The following is a 21,665-nucleotide window of genomic DNA, read 5'->3' as shown; positions in this document are numbered from 1 at the left end:
ATGTTCAACCCGTACTCTGGCTTGTTGTGTTTTGTGAATCAGTTTGGGTTGTGAACTCTGGGTTGTTTATACCATAGGTTGTAGTTACAGGCAAACAGCCCAGTATTAGACTGTCACAAAGGCATTTGGGATACAGGGAGGGAGGGAGGGAGCGAGCGAAGCAGGAGGGAAACCAACAACCCAGGGATTGAGAAAACAAACTATGGTTTGTTTGATTGTCTGCCAGACAAACCCTGGGTAGGGCAACAAGCCATGGGTAAAATAAACCGTGGATTAATGTTAAGTGTGAACTAGGTCTTTGTGTGTGACATTTCTCCCCCGCCCCCCCCTTTGAAAACGGTGCAAAGGTTGAGCTGTTGTTCTAACTTGAAACCCAGAATTGTACCCTCAGTATGCGCACAGCTTTCATTCCGCTTTCTCACTGTTCAAGGAAGATCTTTTGTTTTCCATCTAACGAATACTGAGCAGGCGGGTTGGCGGGTTGAATGAAAGGCCTCACTTTGCTAGGCTGATAATTCCAAATGCTGATTGTTGCCTATGCTGCATGGTGAGCTTGATGTACTTGTTTGGCCAATGGACGTGATCTCTCAGCTGTAGAAGACCCCATCCAGGCGCAGCCGCTCACTAGGCTTTGCCGGCCTTTCTAGGTGATGATGCGCAGTAGCCAGCCCCTCACAGGCACAAATGGGCGGCGTTGCAAAGAGGACGAGAAGCTCATCAATGCCACCCTGAGGGCAGGGAAGCGGGGCTACATCATTGACACGCGCTCCCTGAACGTCGCCCAGCAAGCCCGGGCCAAAGGTGGAGGCTTTGAGCAGGAGGCGCATTATCCCCAGTGGCGACGGATTCACAAGTCCATTGAGAGGTGAGTCAAGCAGCGAGATCCAGCCTGCCCTCAAGGGCCTTGCGGCAATTCCAGGGCTGTTTCCATGGTTTAGGGCAGCCTTCCCTGATCACCAGAATTTTCGGACTTCAATCCATCAGCCCCAGCCAGCATGGCCAATGGGCAGGGATGCTGGGAGTTGTAGTCCCCAACTTCTAGAGCATACCAGGTTGGGGGAGAGCTGGCCTAGGATTAGAAGTTGGGATGGTTGGAGACTGACGGAGCAAAAGCGTAGAAGAGTGAGCAAGTTGGATGTAACGTTGCATAGGAAGAAATGGAGCTGCTTTATATGGAGCCAGATGCTCTTTGTGGCCCTCTGCCTCGGCACTGTCGACTCTGGTGGGTCGTGGGCTGAGAAGGGTTTTCCCCATCACCTGCTACCTGATCTTTCTAACCGGAGATGAGAGCATCAGAAGTGCCCTGCTGGATCAGACCAAGGGTCCATCTAGTCCAGCATTGTGTTCATACAGTGGCCAACCAGATGCCCCAGTGAGAAGCCCACAAGCAGGACACGAGCACAACAGCACCCTCCCATCCATGTTCCCCAGCAACTGGTGTACATAGGCTTACTGCCTCTGACACTGGAAGTAGCAGTAGCCATTGGGACTAGTAGGCACTGATAAACCTTCTCCTCCAGGAATTTGTGCAATCCCCTTGTAAAGCCGTCTATGTGGAGGATTGAACCTAAGGCCTTCTTTCATATAACACAGATGCTCTTAGGCCGCTGGCTGATTTGCAGCAGTTTGGCAAGGGTTTCTGACTCCTGTTGGTTCTGTGATATTAATAACGGGACCTTGTGGTTCTAGGAAATCAAAACAAGGGGACCGTGGGGGGTTGACAGGTGGTGGGGGCAGGAGTCCTGTGCTGCCCACCACCCACTAATTCTCTCTTTGCAAGGAGAGAACAAGTGGTTGGCGGGCGTCTCCTGCCTCCGCCGCCTGTCGACCCCTCATGGTCTCCTTGCAAGGAAGGAGATGGTGAGGGGTTGAGAGGCAGTGGGGCAGGAATCCCATTGCTGCCTGCCAACCGCTCATTCTCCTTGAAAGGAGGAGAGAACGAGGGCTTGGCGAGCAGCAATGGGGACTCCAGCGGCTGCCATTTTGCGCAAAATGGCGGCTTGGGGTTTTACCGAAAAGTGATGTTACATAAATGGTTGCCGTAAAGGAGCCATTTACGCGATATTACTTTCCCTTAAAACCCTGAACCACCATTTTGCACAACATGGCAGTTCACTGAGGATAGGTGGCAAGCGGGGGCAGTGGCTTGGCGAGCGCCTGGCAAAACTGGGCGCAGGTGAATCCGTCCTTCCCCACGCTCAGGGCAGCTGATCCTAAAGGCTGCCTGTACCTGCTGCGAAGCAATCAAAAAACCCTTTTGGACCTGGGGGTTACCTTTTAACTGCAACCTACTAGCATCCCAAATGGGGAGGGCACTTTTAAATGAAACAGTGCATTTATCCCTTCTTTAAAAGAAAAAAAATGTAGCCCCAACGCCACCAGTACACAAACTGTCGTAGTGCAATTGGTATGACTTTAGGGTGGTGGAATATGCCAGAGCTGACCCTGGTGCACCAGATTTAACTTAGGGCTGAGCAGGTTTCTCTAGTTCTCTCCCATTGTTCTTCTGATCTCCCTTGGCTGAGGCTTCCCTCGCCTTCCAGCATAAATTTAGGACTTTGGAATGTTCATCCTGGGTTATGCGCACATGGTCTTGCATGCTAATAATTTTTTTCTGGAGAAAACAACTGTTAAAAACGATTGTACTCATCCTGTTAAAAAAAATTATTGTGGGCAAGTAAAAGTACACTCCTGCAGGAAGGAGGAGAAAAAAGCCAAACAATCTTGTGTCTTCCACGTTTGAGAAAAAGAAGAAATTTTTTTTTAAGAAATATTCAAAGTCCGAAGCAGAGTTAGACTATATTCTTTAATTCGTGACACACACCTAGGATCGTGAGTGGTATTTGTTTAAAAAAAATTTTTTTAATCCTTTCCACTTTTTGGAAACATATCTCCGGAAGAACCATGGATTCCCCTATTAATAGGTTCTGCTCTTGTAGACATATTTGGTAAAGCAGAAAAACCAATCCAGGGAGAATTTTTCCCTGGGGGATCCTATAAGTATCTCTTCTTTACACCCTGTCCATTACCATGCCTGCAAAACAGCTTGCTGCCCAGTGTCAGGCTGCTGTAGCTGGTAGTAAATTTCTGGGTTAACCAAGGATGCTTCCCTAAATGAAAATGGCTCACTCCTGCCCTGCTTCCTTGTCCCTTTCTCAGTTGTCCCCCTTGCCTTGTGGGCATCCAATCTAGAAAGTTTAAGTGTCTTAACTCATCAGTTAACTCATCTGGATGTAGAGGATAGAAGATGGCTTTGGACCTTAGAGGCAAAAGATTAAATCTTTGCTCAGCCATGAAACTTGCAGGAAGGCCTTATGCTAAGGCTTCTGCAAATGCGAATTTGGCCCTCGGGCTGAAAGAGGTTCTGGCCCCTACCCTACTGTAGCTAACCCTAAGCACACATAACACACAACTGCATAGTCTAACCTGATTTGCAGAACATCCCTGCATGGGCCATGATCATAACCCTGCCAGCTTCTCCCCCCCCCCCCCCCCAGAGCCTGTGCTTCTTCCCTTCCTGTTGCCACGTGGAGAGCAAGCGAAAGAGGACCCACAGCAACTGCCAGGACACACGTCTGACCCACTGCATCGCCTTGTGGGTATTACACATGTGTGTTCAGTGTGCAGCGTGAAAAGGGAACATGGTGCCCAGGGCTAAGGCTCTAGCAGTGTCAGGGAAGGCCTGTGGCCCCGTGGTGGAGCACCTGCTTTGCATGGAGACGTCGCAGGTTCAGTCCCCGGCAGCATCTCCAGGTAGGGCTGGAAAAACCCCTGCCTGAAACCTTGGAGAGCCATTGCTGCCAGTCAGTATCAACTGTACTGGGGTAGATGGACCAAGGGCCTGGCTCAGTATAAGGCTGCTGCCTATGTTCGTGGGTAGTATCTGTGAGCACCAAAGCAGCAGGTATGTGACTGCCCCTCAGGAGAGGTCAGGGCACAGACTGGGCCCCTTTCCATTTTACCCAGTTCTGGTGAGGTAGTTAAAAGCCAGCTCTACTTGGGCACCTTGCACGTTATGCTGTGACATTTTAAGCTGCAGCATCAACAGTTCTGTAGTCCTGTGCCAGCTTGTTCTTATCTCTTGTTGTGCCAGCAAGGGCGGAAAGCAGTGCAAACGTACTCTCCCCCCTCCCATCTCTTTTTAATTCAATGCACAGAAAAGATAACGTTGCACGAAGGTAGCAGAGAAATGACAAAAACCAGGCGGCAGCAATCACAATGTACTTGAAAGCACAAAGCCTCTTCAGAGGGAAGGGTTGCTTTAGTCTGTTTTTGTCCCACTTTATTCCAGCCTTGTAGTTCAGAGGGAGCAGGTCCTGAACCAAATCCAGTTTGCTATAGTCAAGAAAGCTAGAGATCAGTGGGGTCTTTTCAGGTCTCCATCCCATGCACATCCTTCGCTCTCCCAGTTCTCCTTACACCTTTCTCCTGCTTCACGCCAAGTAGCTTAAGGGGGGGGGGGATGGGAGGAGGAGAAAAAGAAGCTTCAGTTCAATTCCTGGGTCTGCAGCACCCCAGAATCTCTCCCCCCCCCAGCTCTGTACATCAGCTTCTTCACTCATTTCCTGTTCTCCCAATGTTTTTCCCACTCCCCCATTTTCAGACATTGGGGGAGGGGGGTGGCTAAAGTCATACATTTTTGCAGAATTGATCAGCCCCTGCTGTGGCCTTGGTCCTCAAGAGGCTGCCCGGGAGCTGCAGCGAGCCTCCTGGGCCATAGTCTCTCCGCTGTATTAATGCTGACCTGCCTCTCTCCTCTTGCGGTCACTGCTGCCCAAGCAAATGTTGCAAACGTCCCTTCATCTGAATTTCTGTGCCACAGGCAGGCAAAGTGATCTACGACAATCAAAAGCAAACAAACCCCATACCGATTTAAACATTTAAACCCAGGTGCAAAAAATCTTTTTCAGTCCAAGCGCCAAATTCCATTTCAGAGAAGCTGTATTCCGGTGGTGGGCGGGGCCAGAGGCAAAATGTGGGCAGGAGCAAAATACTAAAAATACCAGCATATTTTGGCATAAACCTCTTACTGTCATTAACTCAGCCTTAGGAGAGACATTTCGACCATTTACAGTAGGAAAAAAACGCATAAAAGCCGGGAAACCACAAAATGACCAGTGGTTGGGGGAAGAGGGTGGGGCTGTCATTTGGACAGAACTTTAGAGCGCTCGATTTGGCCCCCAGGCCTGAGGTTCTGCACCCCCAATGTAAAGGAATAATTAAAAAGAACCAGTAATTTAAAAAAGAACAAATAACCAAACAAAAAGGGGCAACAGCTAAAGTCAGTCAAAGAGCAAAGTGCTTAACTAAATAAGCCTGTTTTAATTTCTCACCAAACTACCACTAATAAGGATGCCTCCCATATCTTCTTCTCTAGAATGGGTCATTGAGGAATGAGGAGCCACCACAGTAAAGGCCTTTCCCCTGTAACCGCCTGCTTTGCCTCAGAAGGCAAGAGAACTCGGAGAAGAATTTCAGACCAGCAAACCCACCCAGCCCAAGAAAATATATGGAACTTGCTGGGGACACTTCCAGCAGCCACAGGCAATTTGTACTCATCAGAACATAAGAGCCCTGCTGGATCAGACCCAGGATCCATCCAGTCCAGCATTCTGTTCACACATGGCCAACCAGCTGTCTACCAGGAACCCACAAGCAGGACAGGAGTGCAACAGCACCTCCCACCCATGTTCCCCAGCAACTGGTATACAAAGGCTCACTGCCTCTGGTACTGGAGGTTGCACATAGCCATCAAGGCTAGTAGCCATTGATAGCCTTTTCCTCCAGGAATTTCTCCACCCCCCTTTTAAAGCCATCCAAATTAGTGGCCATCACTACATTCCGTGGTAGCGAATTCCATAGTTTGTGCTGTGTGAAGAAGTCCTTCCTTTTATCTGTCCTGAATCTCCCACCAACCAGCTTCATGGGATGACCCCGGGTTCTAGCATTTTGAGAGAGAGAGAAAAATGTCTCTCTGTCCACATTCTCCACACCAGGCATAATTCTGTACACTTCTATCGTGTCTCCCCTTACCCTCTTTTTTCCAAGCTAAACAATCCCAGCTGTTGTAACCTTCCCTCATATGAGAGGTGCTCCAGCCCCCTGATCATTTTAGTTGCTCTTTTCTGCACCTTTTCCAGCTCTACAATATCTTTTTTTAGGTGTGGTGACCAGAAATGTACACAGTATTCCAAATGCAGTTGCACCATAGAATTGTATAGGGCCAGTATGATATTGGCAGTGTTATTCTCAGTTCCTTTTCTAATCATGCCTAAGATGGAGTTTGCCTTTTTTAGTCCTCTCTTGGACCTTTCAGAATCTTGGCCCATATATATTCCCAGATTCCAAAGCTAAGATTCATTGGTATTTATTGACTACCATCCGTTCCTGCTCATTAACCGATGAGACTCGCGTGAGTGACAAAAGGCAGTTCCATCCCAACAATAAGGCTATCAGTGCAAATCATGGGCTCAAGTTGTTTTTGCTTCACACCCCACGGCAGGTACAATATTCTCCAGGAGAGCCTCATCAAGCTGGTGGAGGCCTGCAACGACCAGTCGCATAATATGGACCGCTGGCTGAGCAAGCTGGAGGCATCCAACTGGCTGACCCACATCAAGGAGATTCTGACCACAGCCTGCTTGGCTGCGCAATGCATCGACAGGTGCGCTCCCTTGCCCGTCTTTTGCGGTGGTCTGGAGCAAGGGTGTTTCACAGCGCGCCCTTCCAAAGGAGGTGCCCAGATGGCTTTGGTCGTTAGGTTTAGGAATGAGTAAGTGCCTAAGCCCTGCAGGATCAGACCAATGGGCCGTCTAGTTCACCATCATATGGACAGCCAGAAGCCTCTCAAAAACTCACAAGCAGCCCCTAAGCCCGCTTCTGTTCCAAGTAACTGATATTCAGTGACATCCTGCCTCTAAACAGGAAAACTCTATTTCCTTATCGTGCCTAGAAGCCATTGATAGGCCAAGACTTCTTCTCCATGAATTGGTCTGATCCCCTTTCAAACTGTCGAAGTCAGGGGTGAGGAACCTCTTTCAGCCCATGGGCCAAATTCCGTTTCAGAGAAGCTCGGGCGGGGGGGGGAGGCAAGTTCCAGTAGTGGATGGGGCCAAATGCAAAAGGAGAGGGGCCAGAATACCAAAAATACCAGCGTTTTTCAGCTTGAAGCTGCCAGTAACTCAGCCTTAAGAGAGGCATTTTGAACTTTTAAAATGTGGGATGTTAACTAACTAACTAACTAACTAAAATGTTAGTTTTTTAAAAAAAACTTTTAAAATTTACCAGTGGTATGAACAATAAAACCAGCTTTTAACCTAACATGGATACAACCTTCATTGTGCTGAAGGTTTGACTTGATTTTTCAACTGCACATTTGAGTGGTCGGAGAAAACGCCTTTTGTTTGGATTAACGATCCACAAGGCTTTGTAGGAGAATGCATTAAAATATCTTTGAACTGTTCTTGGCTTTTTCCTAGGGAGGGAGCATCTGTCTTGGTCCATGGGACAGAAGGTACCGATTCGACGCTACAGGTGACCTCTCTGGCTCAGATTATTCTGGATCCCAGGTGCAGGACCATACGTGGCTTTGAAGCTCTGGTCGAGAGGGAGTGGCTGCAGGTTAGAGCTGCTGTTCTTTCACTGGCAGAGACTTGTGCAGCCTCTGCACCTGGGTATTGATGGAGGGGCCAGAGCACCTGCTTTGCCTGCAGTAGGTCCCAGGTTCAATTCCCAGCTTCTCTAGGTAAGGTGAGGGAAGATTCCAGCCTGAAACCCTTGAGAGACACTGCCAGCCAGTGTCGACAATACTAAGCCAGATGGACCAATGGACTGACTCAGTATAGGGCAGCTTCCTACGATCCTATTCTTTGGGCATCTCCCAGCTGCTGATCCACAAAGAGATTAGCACTGCAAGGAATCCCTCCTGGTCAATCCACATTCACTGATACCTTCCCTGTTTTGAAATTGACATGTCTCTTGCTGGTTGCCATCACAAAACGTCTTGGTTTGCGACTAAATAGATCCTTTGTAAGGAGCATTACTGAAAAGCTTAAATCACGCAGCCCACATGCAGTGCAGACAGGTATCTGCTTAGAGACAGATTTCTTTTTGTCTCTCTTTGTGTACCTTTAAGGCTACTAACAAAGTAAGATTACTCACTTGTCAGCTAAGGCTGAAATTGATGTACATTTACTTGGGAGGCACTACAATTGAATACAGTTGGGCTTAATGTTCAAGTTAAATATGGATAGGGTTGGGCTGTGTGTGTCCAACATTTCCCTTATGCAAGGGCTGGTGGCCGCTGGGCAAAAAAGTGATGTTCTCGAATAGGGGTGGGTGACTTGGCCCCCGAACCTTTTCTGTGCCTCTCCCGACTTCTGCTGCCATTTCTGCTGAAATTCAGCAGCTCAAACAGGGTGGGGGCGGGGGGAGAAAGCTTCCTTTTAAAAACAAAACCTCAGTTTGCCACTGAAATTTGGTGGTGTGGTGTAGAGATGTGAAGGCCCAGAAAAATTCAGGGGAAAAAACAGTTTTTTTCCTAGGACTGTTTTTGTTTTTTTCTGAAAAGTTGAACAGCTTTAGATTATGAAATATTTTCTTTTAGAATCTAAGACAAAGCATTTATATATTGTTAGCCAGCCTTTACTCCCCCTGCCAAATGATTTCTAAAAACGATGTAATAAGAACACTTTTATAGAAAGATTAGAGATGTAGAATGTCTGGAAATAATGAAACCATGGGGGAAAATGTTTTTAATCCTCTCTGTAAGATTCCCAGCATGGTTAGTTCTTTCATTCCTTATTAAAAGTATTGATCTAAAGTATATTTTACTGATAGACATTTATGCTCAGTTTCCCAACATGTGAGTAGAGTCATAATTGTGCATTCTTGATAGCTTGGGTTTTGTTCAATAGAGTCCTGTGTTTCTGATGCTGTAGCAGTCATTTAAGGTAGTTCTGATCTATTCAGACAATTACAAATCTACTGAGTTTACTTTTAAAAGTTTTTAAATATAATGATAATTCAATGAGCAAACTAAGTTATACATAAAATAACTGTAGGAACAGAACAGCAGCCTTCTCCAACCTGGTGCACTCTGGATGTTTTGGACTACAGTGCCCAGCATTCCTGACCATTGGCCATGCTGCCAGAGGCTGATGGGAGCTGAAGTCCAAAATATCTGGAGGGTACCAGGTTGGGAAAGGCTGTCTTAAAGCAATGAAGTGACTGTGGATCTGTAAAGAGCGCTAACAAAATAAGTATTGCCTATTTTTCAAGTTTTCTAAAATGTCCAAGTTTTCTGGGGGAAAAAACATTTTTTTCCATGGCCTCAAAATTTGTGGAAATTTTACATCTCTACTGTGGTGGCAAAAAGTGATTTTAAAGCAAAATAGCCCTTTTTTCCCACTGCTGGCGCCAAATTTTGGCAGCGTGTTTAGCAATGCATGGCAGGGGTGCAGCCCTTGGTGGAGTCTGAGGGCGGGGGGCAGTGTGGCCCCCTGACTCCTGCTCTAGGAGATGAAAAGTAAATGTCCGTGGCATTGACTTAATTTGAGAAAGCTCTAATCATTTTGAGAATTGGATACGTTGCAGATAGGGAGTAGTTGGGAGATCTTACAGTATTTTATGCCCCCATCTGAGCTCCAGGGATGATCCTGGTAAGATATGGAATGGCATCTCCCGGATCTTCGTGCCTGTGATGACTTGCTAGTTCCCAGATGTTGGGAGAAGCCTACAGGAATAAATATTTGGATTCCAAACAAAAGGGTATTAGGGCACAATCCTATGGGGATAGTCGTCCGCCTCCAAACTCGGAGGCGGACGACTATCCAATGCAGGGTGGGCGGAGCGCAGAGGAGATCTTCTCCTCCGCACTCCGGCCACCCTGCATTTGCAGCTGGACGGCCAATTTCAGCTGTCTAACCAGGGAGCCTCAGAGCCGGCGGGGAGGCCGGCTGGCACATAGGAAGCATCGTAAGAGCATATCCACGGTCCCCTCCGAGCGCTGGCTCTGAGCTTGGTCCCCAGAAACCAAAAATCCTGTGGCCGTCTAGATGCTGTCTAGCGGCCATAGGATTGCGCCCTTAGGCAAGTTTCTGGTGGAGAAGTCTGTCAGTGGCTTTTAGTCAAGTTAGCCAAATGGAAGCTCCAAGGTCCTGAGGCCATTTGAATACCATTTCCTCGGAAGCAGTAGCAAGCAAGAGAGTTATTGCCTTCCTCCTACGTGCTTCTGAGCTTCCCAGAGGTGTCTGTTAGATGTTGGAGTAGTCGGGCGTTTGTTCTGATCGAACAGGGCTGCTCTTAACGTTTGCACTTTACATCCATGGCACAGTTAATCCCTAAAACAGTTTTGGTTACTGCTGCTCTAGACTCCTAAATCCCACCCTTTAGAAACAAAAGCCAAGAGCAGGAGTAGCCTTTGGTCCGAATGCCGCCATTGTCTCCTTTCCGCCTGCTTGGCAGGTTGGTGCTTGGCTCTATCCCTTCGGTGCGTTCGCTCACTGCTGTGACGTGATGTGGCATGACTTGCAAAGCAGTCACTGGCTGGAAACCGCGGCGGTTTCCCTGTGCAATGGCCTCCTTTCCGAGGCAACTGCCAACTCGCTACGGTTGGCTTGAAGCCTCATTGCAGCTTGTAACATAACATTAAGAGACCTATGCGAGACACAGTCATGCGTGAGTCTGGGCTTCTTTTTAATCTGTCAAACATCGGAGGTTTTTTTTTTTTACAGGAAAGCAGGGGGGAAAATGTAACTAACAAGTGTGCAAAGTGCTCCAGAAAAGTGGAAGGGCAAAGAGTGTGTGGCTTACAGCTGTAAGCCTCTGTAGAGTAAATGACAAGCACTAACTAGGGCTGTAGCTCAGTGGTAAAACACCTGCCTTGCATGCAGAAGGTCTCAGGTTCAATCCCCAGCATCTCCAGGTAGAGCTGGAAAAACTCTTGCCTGAAACCCTGGAGAGCCGCTACTGCCAGTCAGTGTCAACAGTAACGAGCTAGTTGGACCAAGGGTCTGATGCATTATAAGGCAGTTTCCTTGTTCCTAAGAGCTGTGCTGGATCAGACCAAAGGTCTGTCTAGTCCAGTATCCTTTTTCTGACTCTGGTCTGCTGTAGCAACTGAAGCTGTCTCAGGGGAAACCCACAGGTCAGGCACAGAACCAACAAGAGTCCTTCCCTGTTCGCCCCAGCAGTTCATATTCTGAGGTACACTGCTTCTAAACTTGGAGGTTCCATTTAGCGGTCACTCCCAATAGGCATTGATAGAGCTATCCTCCTACCAACCCCATCTGATTCTTGGAAATAAAGATGGTGCTGGATGCCAGCACTTCACTTTGCAGCATGCCAACATCTCAGGTTTTAACAAAACTTTAAAAATAAATAAAAATGCATCAGGGGGGCAGGGAGCTGGCAGGCGTCAGTAGAGGTACATTGATGCCCACAAGCACCACTTTGGGGACCCCAGATCTAGCCTAATGAAGAGTTCTGGGGAATCTGAAAGCTTGCACACTATTTTGTGACTTTGTGGTTTGCCTAATGAAGGTATTTCCCTAATACGGATTTTTGGAATAAATATAACAGCGTTGTGAATTATCTGTAACAATAACCTCTCAGACCTTGCAACCGCAGCACAGGCTACTCAAGCAGTCTGTGCACAATCACCATATTTGACAACTAAAATGGAGAGGAGGAGGATTATGTATGCCGCCTTGGGTTCCTTAAGGAGGAAGAAACGTGGGATATAAATGAGATAAATACACGCATGCATGCATGCATGAATATTTGACAACTGCACAAGGAGGACAGACAAAATGGTTGCATCAAGCACGTTGTTGCTGTGATTCTCTGTCATTGTGTCGACCACAGAGATGACACTTGTGCCTTCCCCTGCCAGTTCTGCACCTGCCTCTCTTAATGTCCCTGGCAAGTTAGCTATGTTTCATGACTCATCCCAGGGCCTGATCAACTCCAGACCCAGGTCTACTGGGAAGAGACGTCTTTGGGGATGTTCTCTCCATCGTGAGTTGTTCAGCTTCTAAACAATATAGGCATTTAAGCAGGCACTATCAGTTACATTCGATAAGAATCACCATAGGATCACATGTTCTTCACGTACACTTCCAAACATCTGGTCACAGGCATTCACACCACCTTTAGTTTCGTTAGAATAATGAATCATCTCAGGCTTGGAATTCTTGTCGGAGGTTGCTTCATTGTTATGCATTGAAAGAAGAAGACTCACTGCCCTTCCTTTCTTTGACGCATCACGAGTTTTAAAAACAGCAACATGCTGCTGTTGACCCTTCTAGAGGGCAATTTCTGGTTGGCTGGTTTCAATCTGCCAGTTGGAGTATGGCTTTTCTTAGCCAATCCCCTGGTTAGTGGCATGGTAGTGAAAAAATTTACCAGTGGTTACAGGCAGGGCCAGAAATATTGGAGCAAGGATAACTGTTTTGGCAGTTGGCCTCTGTACGCCACCACATTGAAGTTGAAAGGAAACACACCCAGATGGGAGCGAAGTCAGGACTTTCAGCTGTAATTCAAGGGGTGTGACAAAAGTGGGGCACTAACCATTCAGGAAGGACAGCCAGTGGCATACACCCCCCACCCCAATCATTGGTGGCTCATAAGTAATGGAACGAATGGCTGGCAAGCAGCTGCATGGCCAGGTGTGGCCTGTTTCCTGGGTACCCCATGACCAATCCAGCAGATGAAAGGCCTGGAGGTGGTTCTGAGTGTTATATTTGAATTTGGTAGCTGTTCACTGGAACTCCAACATGAGGTCCAAAGAGGTGTCCATGTGAGTGAAGGAGGCCATCATTAGGCTGAGGAAACAAAATAAACCCATCAGAAAGATAGCAAAAACAGTGGGAGTGGCCAGTACAACAGTTTGGAACATCCTGAAAAAGAAGGAATTAACTGGCAAGCTCAGCAACAGCAAAAGGCCTGGAAGACTACGGAAGACAACTAAAGTGGATGACCGTGGAATTCTGCTCATGGTGAAGAGGAACTATTTCACAACATCTAGCCAGGTCAAGAACACTCTTGTGGAGGTAGGCATGTCATTGTCAACATCTACAGTCAAGAGATGGCTTTATGAAGGTAAATACAGAGGCTTCACAACAAGGTGCAAACCACTGGTAATGCTCAAGAACAGACAGGCCAGATTAGCCTTTGCCAACAAACACCTAAAAAAGCCTGCCCAGTTCTGGAATAAGATTCTTTGGACTGATGAAACCAAGATTAACTTGTACCAGAATGATGGGAAGTGAAAAGTATGGAGAAGGAAAGGAACAGCTCATGATCCAAAGCATACCACATCATCTGTCAAACATGGTGGAGGCAGTGTTATGGCATGGGCATGTATGGCTGCCGATGGAGCCGGGTCACTGGTGTTTATGGATGACCTGACTGCTGATAAAAGCAGCAGGATGAATTCTCAAGTGTATAGGGCTATACTTTCTGCTCAGATTCAGCCGATTGCTGCCAAACTGATAAGACGCCGCATTATATTGCAGATGGATAATGACCCAAAACATACAGCAAAAGCTACCCAAGAGTTTCTCAAGGCAAAGAAGTGGATGTTCTTCAATGGCCAAGTCAGTCACCTGATCTCAGCCCAATAGAGCGTGCTTTTCACTTACAGAAGACAAGACTGAAGGCAGAAGGACCCACAAACAAGCAGCAGCTGAAGGCAGCTGCAGTAAAGACCTAGCAAAGCATCTCGAGGGAGGAAACTCAGCATTTGGTCATGTCCATGGGTTCCAGACTTCAGGCAGTCATTGACTGCCAAGGATTTTCATCCAGGTATTAAAGGCGATCCTTAAGTTTGAAATGATGTTGGTTTGTTCCATTACTTATGAGCCACCAATGATGGGGGGGGGTGTATGCCACTGGCTGTCCTTCCTGAATGGTTAGTGCCCCACTTTTGTCACACCCCTTGAATTACAGCTGAAAGTCCTGACTTCGCTCCTATCTGCGTGTGTTTCTTTCCTTTCACCTTCAATGTGGTGGTGTACAGAGGCCAACTGCCAAAACAGTTATCCTTGTTCCAGTATTTCTGGCCCTGACCGTATATTCCATCTCAAATCCTGTAAATGTGATGTTAGCCTCTCTACCATTGGCCTAGTTCACATAATCAGACAACCCATGGTTTGTTGATCACGGGTTGTCTGTGAGCACGCAGGAGCAAACGAGCATGCTGGCTCTCAATAACTTGTCCACTTCCGCTTTGCTAAATAATCCAGGAATACCCCCATTCCTAAGTTGTTCTCCATGATGTGTGAACCCAGAACCCTGGTTCTTGAGGGAGGATGATTGGGTTAAAACTCTGGGTCATTTCTCCCTCAACAACCAAGAGTTCTGTGTTCACACACCATGGAGAACAACCCAGAAACCAGCATGCTTGGTTGCTCGCTCCTGTGTGCACATGTGTGCCAAAACAGCCCATGGCTAGGTTACTGTGGGTTGTTTGATTGTCCAAGGCAGGTCACTCTCTGGCTTAGGTTTTCAGCTGCTGGCGCTGGTTGGTTCGAAAAATGCTGAGGGCAGCCCTCAACATACTTCGCAAAGCCCTTTCTGTGAACGGAAAAACGTGATAGCGTAAATGTCCTTGACTTGAGTGTTATCATTAAGTCTGGCTCCCTGCTGACACAAGGTTGCTTGCAAACATTTGCAGATGGGGTCACAGTGACCCCAAAAGCAGGATCAGAGGTATTGCATAAAATGAAAGCACAAATTGGTGGGTTGTAAGGAAGGTTCTAACTGTAAAAAGGATATTTTAAAAATTCAGGTTTGTAAAGGGGTTTTGTAAACCTGTGTGATACGACTGTTGCCTAATACCATTTTGCAGTAATCTAAAAGTGAGTAATTTCTCTATAATGAAAGTAGAGAAAATTATTGTATTTTTAACCTCCACGCTCCTTTCTCACAAGAAATGGAAAGGTCAGGTTCTCTGCTATTCAGCTGGAGACAAGAAGGATAACTAAATTCTCATGGGGTCACTTTGATCTTTAGAACCTTATGTGCGTGTTTAGTTTTCTCAGCCTTTTGAATAGGGGTATAAATTGATCCCAAAATCTGTAAGAATAAAAAAAGTAATTTTAAAATTAGATTTAGGAGATGTGGCTTCACCCCGCATCACAGTTGGGGAATACCTGGAGCATGACACACATGTTCTATGGTTTTTTCTCCCCCAGTGGTGTCAGGACACGTTTGACCTCACTTGTTGACAGAAAGTTAAATCTGTCCTCTAAACAAGGACGTTAAGCCCTTTCCATGCTTTGCAATTTTTGCTCTGCTTCTAAATGCTGAACTATCACACAACCGCCTAGTCTCCATATCCTACTGCAAGCTTCTCCAACCTGGTGACCTCCAGATGTGCTGGACTGCAACACCCATCATTCCCAGCCATCTGGAGGGCACCGGGTTGTGGAAGGCTGTCATAAGAGCCATGCTAGATCAGACTAAGGCTCCACCTAGTTCACACAATGGCCAACCAGCCCCCTGGGGAAAACCCACAAGCAGGACATGAGCACAACAGCCCCCTCCCACCCACGTTCCCCAGCAACTGGTGTACATAGGCATACTGCCTCTGGTACTGGAGGTAGCATATAGCCATCAGGACTAGAAGCCGTGAATAGCCTTCTCCAGGAATTTGTGCAATCCCCTTTTAAATCCATCCAAATTGGTGGCCATCACTCCATCTTGTGTCCTACTGTAACCCAGCCTAAGGACATGTAACTGAAATAAATGCATCTTCTGTCTCCATGTACCCCGTGTCCATTTCTATCCCTCCTCTATTTTTCCTCCGGAGTTGAATTTTATCTTGTAAGCTCCACGGGACAGGGATCTGCCCTGTTCCACTTGACAGAGTGCCATGCACGTTGCTGCTGCTGTTATACATGCAGTTTCCTCTGTACAACCCAGCAGAAGCCTTTGCGTGATTCATGTAGGGTATGGAATTCCCATTTCCTTTGACCAAAATATTTTGAGTTGCCACGTTAAAGATTTTTCTTTCTTCTCTTTCCTGGGCGCACCCTTACTCTGTCTAACGCAGGGGTGTTAAACCTCTTTCACCCTGAGGGCTGAATTCAGTTCTGGAGAAGCACCTGGGGGAGTCACATTCCAGTGATGGGGGGAGCTGAAGGCAATGGGTGCAAAGCTGTTACTACCAGTAACTAAACCTTAGGAGAAGCATCTCAACCTTTTAGAATGGGGGAAAGGGCCATGCAAATCCTGGGAAACCCATCAAATGATCAGCAGTTGGAGGAAAGGGGATGTGGCGAGGGGAAGGGGTGTGGCCGTCTGGTGAACCCCCGGGGGACTGGGTTTGGCCCGTGGGCCTGACGTTCTGCACCCGTGGTCTAATGAAAGGTTCCTTGCCTTGCACCTACAGGCTGGTCACCCATTTCAGCAGCGCTGTGCCCAGTTGGCCTATTCAAATGGCAAGCAGAAGTGGGAGGCCCCCGTCTTCCTGCTCTTTTTGGACTGCGTCTGGCAGATCCTGCGCCAGTTCCCATGCTCCTTTGAGTTCAACTATCACTTCCTCATCACGCTCTTCGAACATTGCTACGCCTCCCAGTTCGGCACTTTCCTGGGCAACAATGAAAACGAAAGGTAGGGCGGACATTTTGCACTGGGCTTCTAGGAGACCGTGAGCAAGGGATTTCGGAATCTCGGTGGCCATGGTTGCCCTGCGCATCACTGAGGACGATATTAATGCAGAAACTATAGGCTTTGTTGGGAGTCTTGACTCTCTACTCTTTGAAATCAAAGCTGGCACGAGCGGCGCATGAAGCTGCCTTGCGCCGAATAAGACCAGTGGTCCGTCGAGTCCAGTATTGTCTGCTTCAGCCTTCACCAACCTGGTGCCCTCCAGATGTGTTGGACTACAACTCCCATAGCTGGCTGTGAGATCATAGGAGGTATAGTCCAGCACATCTGGAGGGCACCAGGTTGGGGAAGGCTGGTCTCCTTTGACTGGCAACAGCTGCCTGGGGTCTCTGGCAAGAGACTTTTTCCGCACCCGCTACCTGAATTCCTTTTAACGAGAAGCATGGGGTCGAATCTGGGACTTCCGGCATGCAAAGCAGGTGCCCTACCGTTGAGCTGGAGGGAGCCAGTCCCACAGTGGCGGCTACTTTTTTTCCCCTGGCAAGTGGTGCCAAAGTATTAAAGGTGTCATTGGGAAGGTTGCCCCATGCAGCCCACACACCTGCAGCTGTGGAGGTCCACTAGGGCAGCATTGAATGGCACCTTCCTGAGAATAATCCATTTGAGGAGCCTTGGCTCAGACTACGTCTCGGCCTACCTCTACAGGGATGCAGTGGTGGTAACCCAGCCCTGCAATAAAAGCCATGGTGTTGCAGATACAGAGTCTGAGATGCAATTTCAGGTTCATCTTGGATTAAACCAGGGTTCAGGTGGCTTGGAGAAATCTCTGCCTGAAGCCCTGGAGTTCTAGGCTCTGGACTAGCTGGGCTAAAGGACTGACTTAGTATAAAGCAGATCTGTATGTCCAGTAACCTTCCCCTTCTCGCGGGCTTCGGTGAAGGGAGAAAGGGGTTGCCCAGACTCCCTGTAGTGTAGGCAGGAACACACAATTACTTTGCTAGACCACCAGCAGCCCTTTACACCCACCTCAGCCTGAGCCAGGGGACTGTCAAACCTTTCAGGACACACTTGGGGCACAGAAGTAAGAGTTCAAGCCAATACCTTCTCAAGCCCAATACCCAATTTCAGGCCCCGAAGCTTGACACATTACATGGTAGCAATAACCCAGTAAAGGATGCTGAATTTAGTGCTGATGTTTACCTGGAAGGAGGTAAACCGCTTTAGAGGTAGATATGAAGTTTATTTGGGAAAGGGGATAAAAAGACATACAAAGATAAAAGAAGACCTTTGGAACAATACCCCAGGCAAAATAATGCAATATCTAGGCCTGTCCTTTACATTACCTAAGCAAGGGTCCCCCAACAGGACGCAGGGCCCAGTGCAGGATCCAAGAACTCACAAGCTCAGGGGCAAGCTGGCACAGATAGATGGAGGCAAGTGAACAGCTCCCAGCCTCCCCTTTTTATTGATGGTCCCCTGAAAATTCCGGGAAGATATCCTGCAACCAGTCATAGGCCAACTCTTAGCAGTGCTCCTAAACCCTCAAAGGGAGGGGGGACTTTCCCCCAGGAGTGCAGCTGAGATCTTTCCGCCCATTTAACTGAATCTAGGCCTGGCCTTGAAGCCTGGAGCTGCCAGGGCAATCTCAAGATAACAGACTCCCCGGGTGGTTGCATCGCTATGTGCTGTTGGCCAAATGGAGAGAGCGCTCAGAAATAAAACAAAACTTACAGCAGGATCTCACAGTCAGGGTACAAAGAAAAATGGAATTCTTGACCACCTCCAAACTAGCCTTTAGGCTTGCTCTCTAGAACTTTGGGTACTTAACCAGCAGTGTGTCTCCCTGTGCTTCCTGAACTCTGTGCACATGCTCCAGGACTATATCTCAGAGGTGGCCTTGAACCACCTCTTTGCTTTGCGAAGTGGGCTGCTAGTCCACATACATTCCTGTTTCCTGCCACAAGGGGGAACCTGTATATCATGCTGCTGGATAACTGAAAGCATCTCTTTTTGTTTACCTGGAGCATCAAGGAGTCACATTTCCTCAATGCCAGCTTTCTTTTACCGCTGTCGGACTTTCTTCTTTTACTATCAAAAGTAAAAAGTGTTTTTGTGACACTTGCAAAACTTGCCCTCTGTTGTCCCATACAAGAAGTGTTTTGCATTTTCCGTATACAGGAGCACACGCCCTTCTCTTTCCCCAGAATTATGTTTAATAGCCAGGGGCTAATTTGATGTCACCGTGATTCTCTCATCCCTCCCTTAACCACCGGCATCCCTTGCAAGTCCGAGAACGCTGGGCTGAGGCAGAACCTGTTCTCACTTTGCACAGGGCTTTAGCCAAAGGCAGAAGCAGCATGAGTGTGTCCCTTGCTGTTTCTTCAAAGACCGGCGCAGAGCGAAAGCTCCTGCTCCATCCAGGTAGTCTGTCCATTTTCAGCCAAATCTAGAAAGAGATCTTTGGAGATAAGCAGAAGAGGAGATGCCTCTGTGCTTTACAGATCCCCAAGACCCATTTGGTGAATGGGAGCAGAGGATTCTGCTGGGTTTTGTTTTTTTTTAATCCCAAGTGCTTGTCATTGCTGCTGATCCCTCTGCCAGGTGTAAGCTCAAGCTGCCCCAGAAGACAATGTCCCTGTGGTCCTGGGTGAATCGGCCAGAAGAGCTCAGTAGGTTCAAGAACCCCCTCTTTGAGGCCAACAGCCTGGTCATCTGGCCTTCCGTTGCACCGCAGAGTCTGCAGCTCTGGGAAGGTAAGTTGGCACCAAGCAGGTCTGTGGCTTTGGGGTATTCTCTGATCTGAAGCTGTTCTCAGATGGTGGCACTGGCTACCAGCGCTTTCTGCCAGCTGCCGTCTTTCCTGAGGAAGACGAACCTGGCCGCAGTCATGCATACCTTAACAATCATCCAGATATGGCTACTGTCACATGTCCTCCACGGGGCTGCCTATGAAAGGGGTTGGGAAACTTCCATTGATTCAAAATCCCACTGCCAGAATCTTAACTGGAGCTAGCTGGATGGAGCATCTCTCTCTGATAGTGTTCCACCGTAACCGGTTACCTGTTTCCTTCTATCCCGCTTCAGGGTGCTGTTTGTTAAAGCCCTGAACAGCCTAGGACCAGGACGCTTAACTCAGCCTTCCCCATCCTGGCGCCCTCCAGAAGTGTTGGACTACAACTCCCATCACTCCCAGCCATGGCATGCTGGCTGGGAATGATGGGAGTTGTGGGCCAAGACATCTGGAGGGCGCCAGGTTGGAGGAGGCCACCTAAGGACTTCCTCCTCCACGTACCTTCCCATACGCTTTGATCAACATTGGAGGTCCTGCTCTGTTTTTTCCTGCCATCTGGGGTTTGGCAGGTGGGCATGAGAGACCAATCCTTCTTGGGCCTGGCGTGTTTCAGTAATTGTCTTAGTCAGTCTCTGTTAGCCATCTGGGATTTCTTCATGAAAGAAAGGTGGGGTATACATTAAAAAAATAACCCAGTGTTCTGATAATGGATTGCTAGATCTGCTGTAGACACACACACAAAAGATGTGCAGAGATTTTTGAAGTCTGTATGTGTTTCAGGCCCATGTAGAAACACATTTAGGTAGACATGCCCATTCTCGTGCATGATTCTGGAAGTTGTAGTCCAAAACATCTGGAGGGCACCAAGTTGCAGAAAGCTGTCTTAGGCGATGGGGAGGGGGGTCATGTTTTTGAAATCTATTTGTTTGCTGCACCAGGAGTCTTCCTCCGCTGGAACCGGTCCTCCAAATTTCTCGACGAATCCTACGAAGAAATGATCAACATCATAAAGTACAACAAAGAACTCCAAGTGAAAGTCAACTTGCTGAGGCGGCAGCTGGCGGAGCTGGAGACAGAGGACAGCACGCATGACGATGGGATGCCAGATTGCCCCTGAGGCTCTGCAGGGCTCCCAGGCCAGGTTGTTGCTTCTCCGTTGGGCGAGACGTCTCGACACACTAAGCATTAAACCCACAAGACTTGCATGCGCTCAAGCTCTTTTTTTTTGGTGCAATCGAGTTGAACTTGTTTTGTTTTTTGCTTCACAGTTCCTCACTTGGCATTATTGTCATTCCCCTCCGTTTTGGATGGTGGTGTTTCTTTTTGGTTTTGTTTACAGGAGCAAACTCTTAATTTAATTTCGCTGATCGTCTTCTCCCAGCAGTGTTCTCATTCCATAATAAATTGTGTGTATGGTTCCAGTGTCAGCTCTGCCTCTCAACCACTCCTGAACCCTCATCTACGCGATTTATGATAGGGGGTGCTTTGGCTTTGACTTGACTGAAATTCTACACTGGACTTGACGAATGTTTTGAATGTTTGTGTGGCCTGCAAAAGGCTATCTTCGGGGGAAATATATATACTCCCCCCCCTTCTTCCCCCAAATGCACCTCTTTGTTCCTGAGTTAGGCAGCATATTTTTGCTTGCTTTGGGCCCTCATTCCCAAACCAAAACAGCATCTTCCTGTGCTCCTCATTCAGCAGTGCAGCATACATCTAGCAAGGGGGATTGTGTCCCTCAAAAGGGCAGATATTTCCACCATTCTCCATACTAGACTATACAATCAGTGCTGATCCCATCATGATCTCCATTTCACATGTCTGAATAGCATGTGGTACCACAGCCTTCTGGTGCCCTCCAGCTGCATTGGGCTAGAACTCCCAGCATCCCCCAGCCAACACATCTGGAGGGTGCCGGGTTCGAGAAGGCTTTGGTATAGCCTTTCAAGGACTGTACCACTTCACACTATCGATGGAGGGGTTGCATGTTGGAATGCTGCCCACAGTGTTGTTGGTGGTTGTTTTTTGTTTTGTTTTTAAAGCCTGCCTGTGGCAAGCTAGCATAACATGCCAGCTTCTCCATAATCATGCTATTTCTGCTGTGGAGGAAACATTCAAACGTGTGGTCCTCCTCCCTGCAGCCAGAAGAGGTACAGTGTCAGGACCATGCCATGTGCTTTTCCCCCTACACATTTGAATTGGCTCTTGGTTGTAGGGTCCCACGTAAGGAGGATCCAATCTCCTAAACTGGAGTGCCCTA

At 47.9% G+C, this 21,665-nt stretch overlaps 1 protein-coding gene across 2 annotated transcripts in view; it reads left to right on the top strand.

Moving 5' to 3' along the window:
- The window catches only part of MTMR9 (myotubularin related protein 9), a 34,585-nt gene extending 13,736 nt beyond the window's left edge, over positions 1-20,849 (top strand). Inside the window, exons 6-11 of one of the 2 annotated variants that reach the window (XM_084829377.1) lie at positions 648-865; positions 6,503-6,664; positions 7,479-7,620; positions 16,397-16,617; positions 19,216-19,367; positions 20,344-20,849. In XM_084829377.1, coding sequence (XP_084685503.1) covers positions 648-865; positions 6,503-6,664; positions 7,479-7,620; positions 16,397-16,617; positions 19,216-19,367; positions 20,344-20,522 — 1,074 coding nt within the window. In that variant the 3' untranslated portion in view covers positions 20,523-20,849. The remainder of the gene's footprint in view (positions 1-647; positions 866-6,502; positions 6,665-7,478; positions 7,621-16,396; positions 16,618-19,215; positions 19,368-20,343) is intronic. The other variant, XM_084829378.1, reaches the window with a different exon arrangement.
- The last annotated feature ends 816 nt before the right edge of the window (positions 20,850-21,665 follow it).

Source organism: Heloderma suspectum, chromosome 1, assembly GCF_057233095.1.
Source record: "Heloderma suspectum isolate Gila_16-S chromosome 1, 16-S_ref, whole genome shotgun sequence".
Taxonomy (NCBI): domain Eukaryota; kingdom Metazoa; phylum Chordata; class Lepidosauria; order Squamata; family Helodermatidae; genus Heloderma; species Heloderma suspectum.
This window is presented reverse-complemented; position numbering and strand designations above follow the sequence as displayed.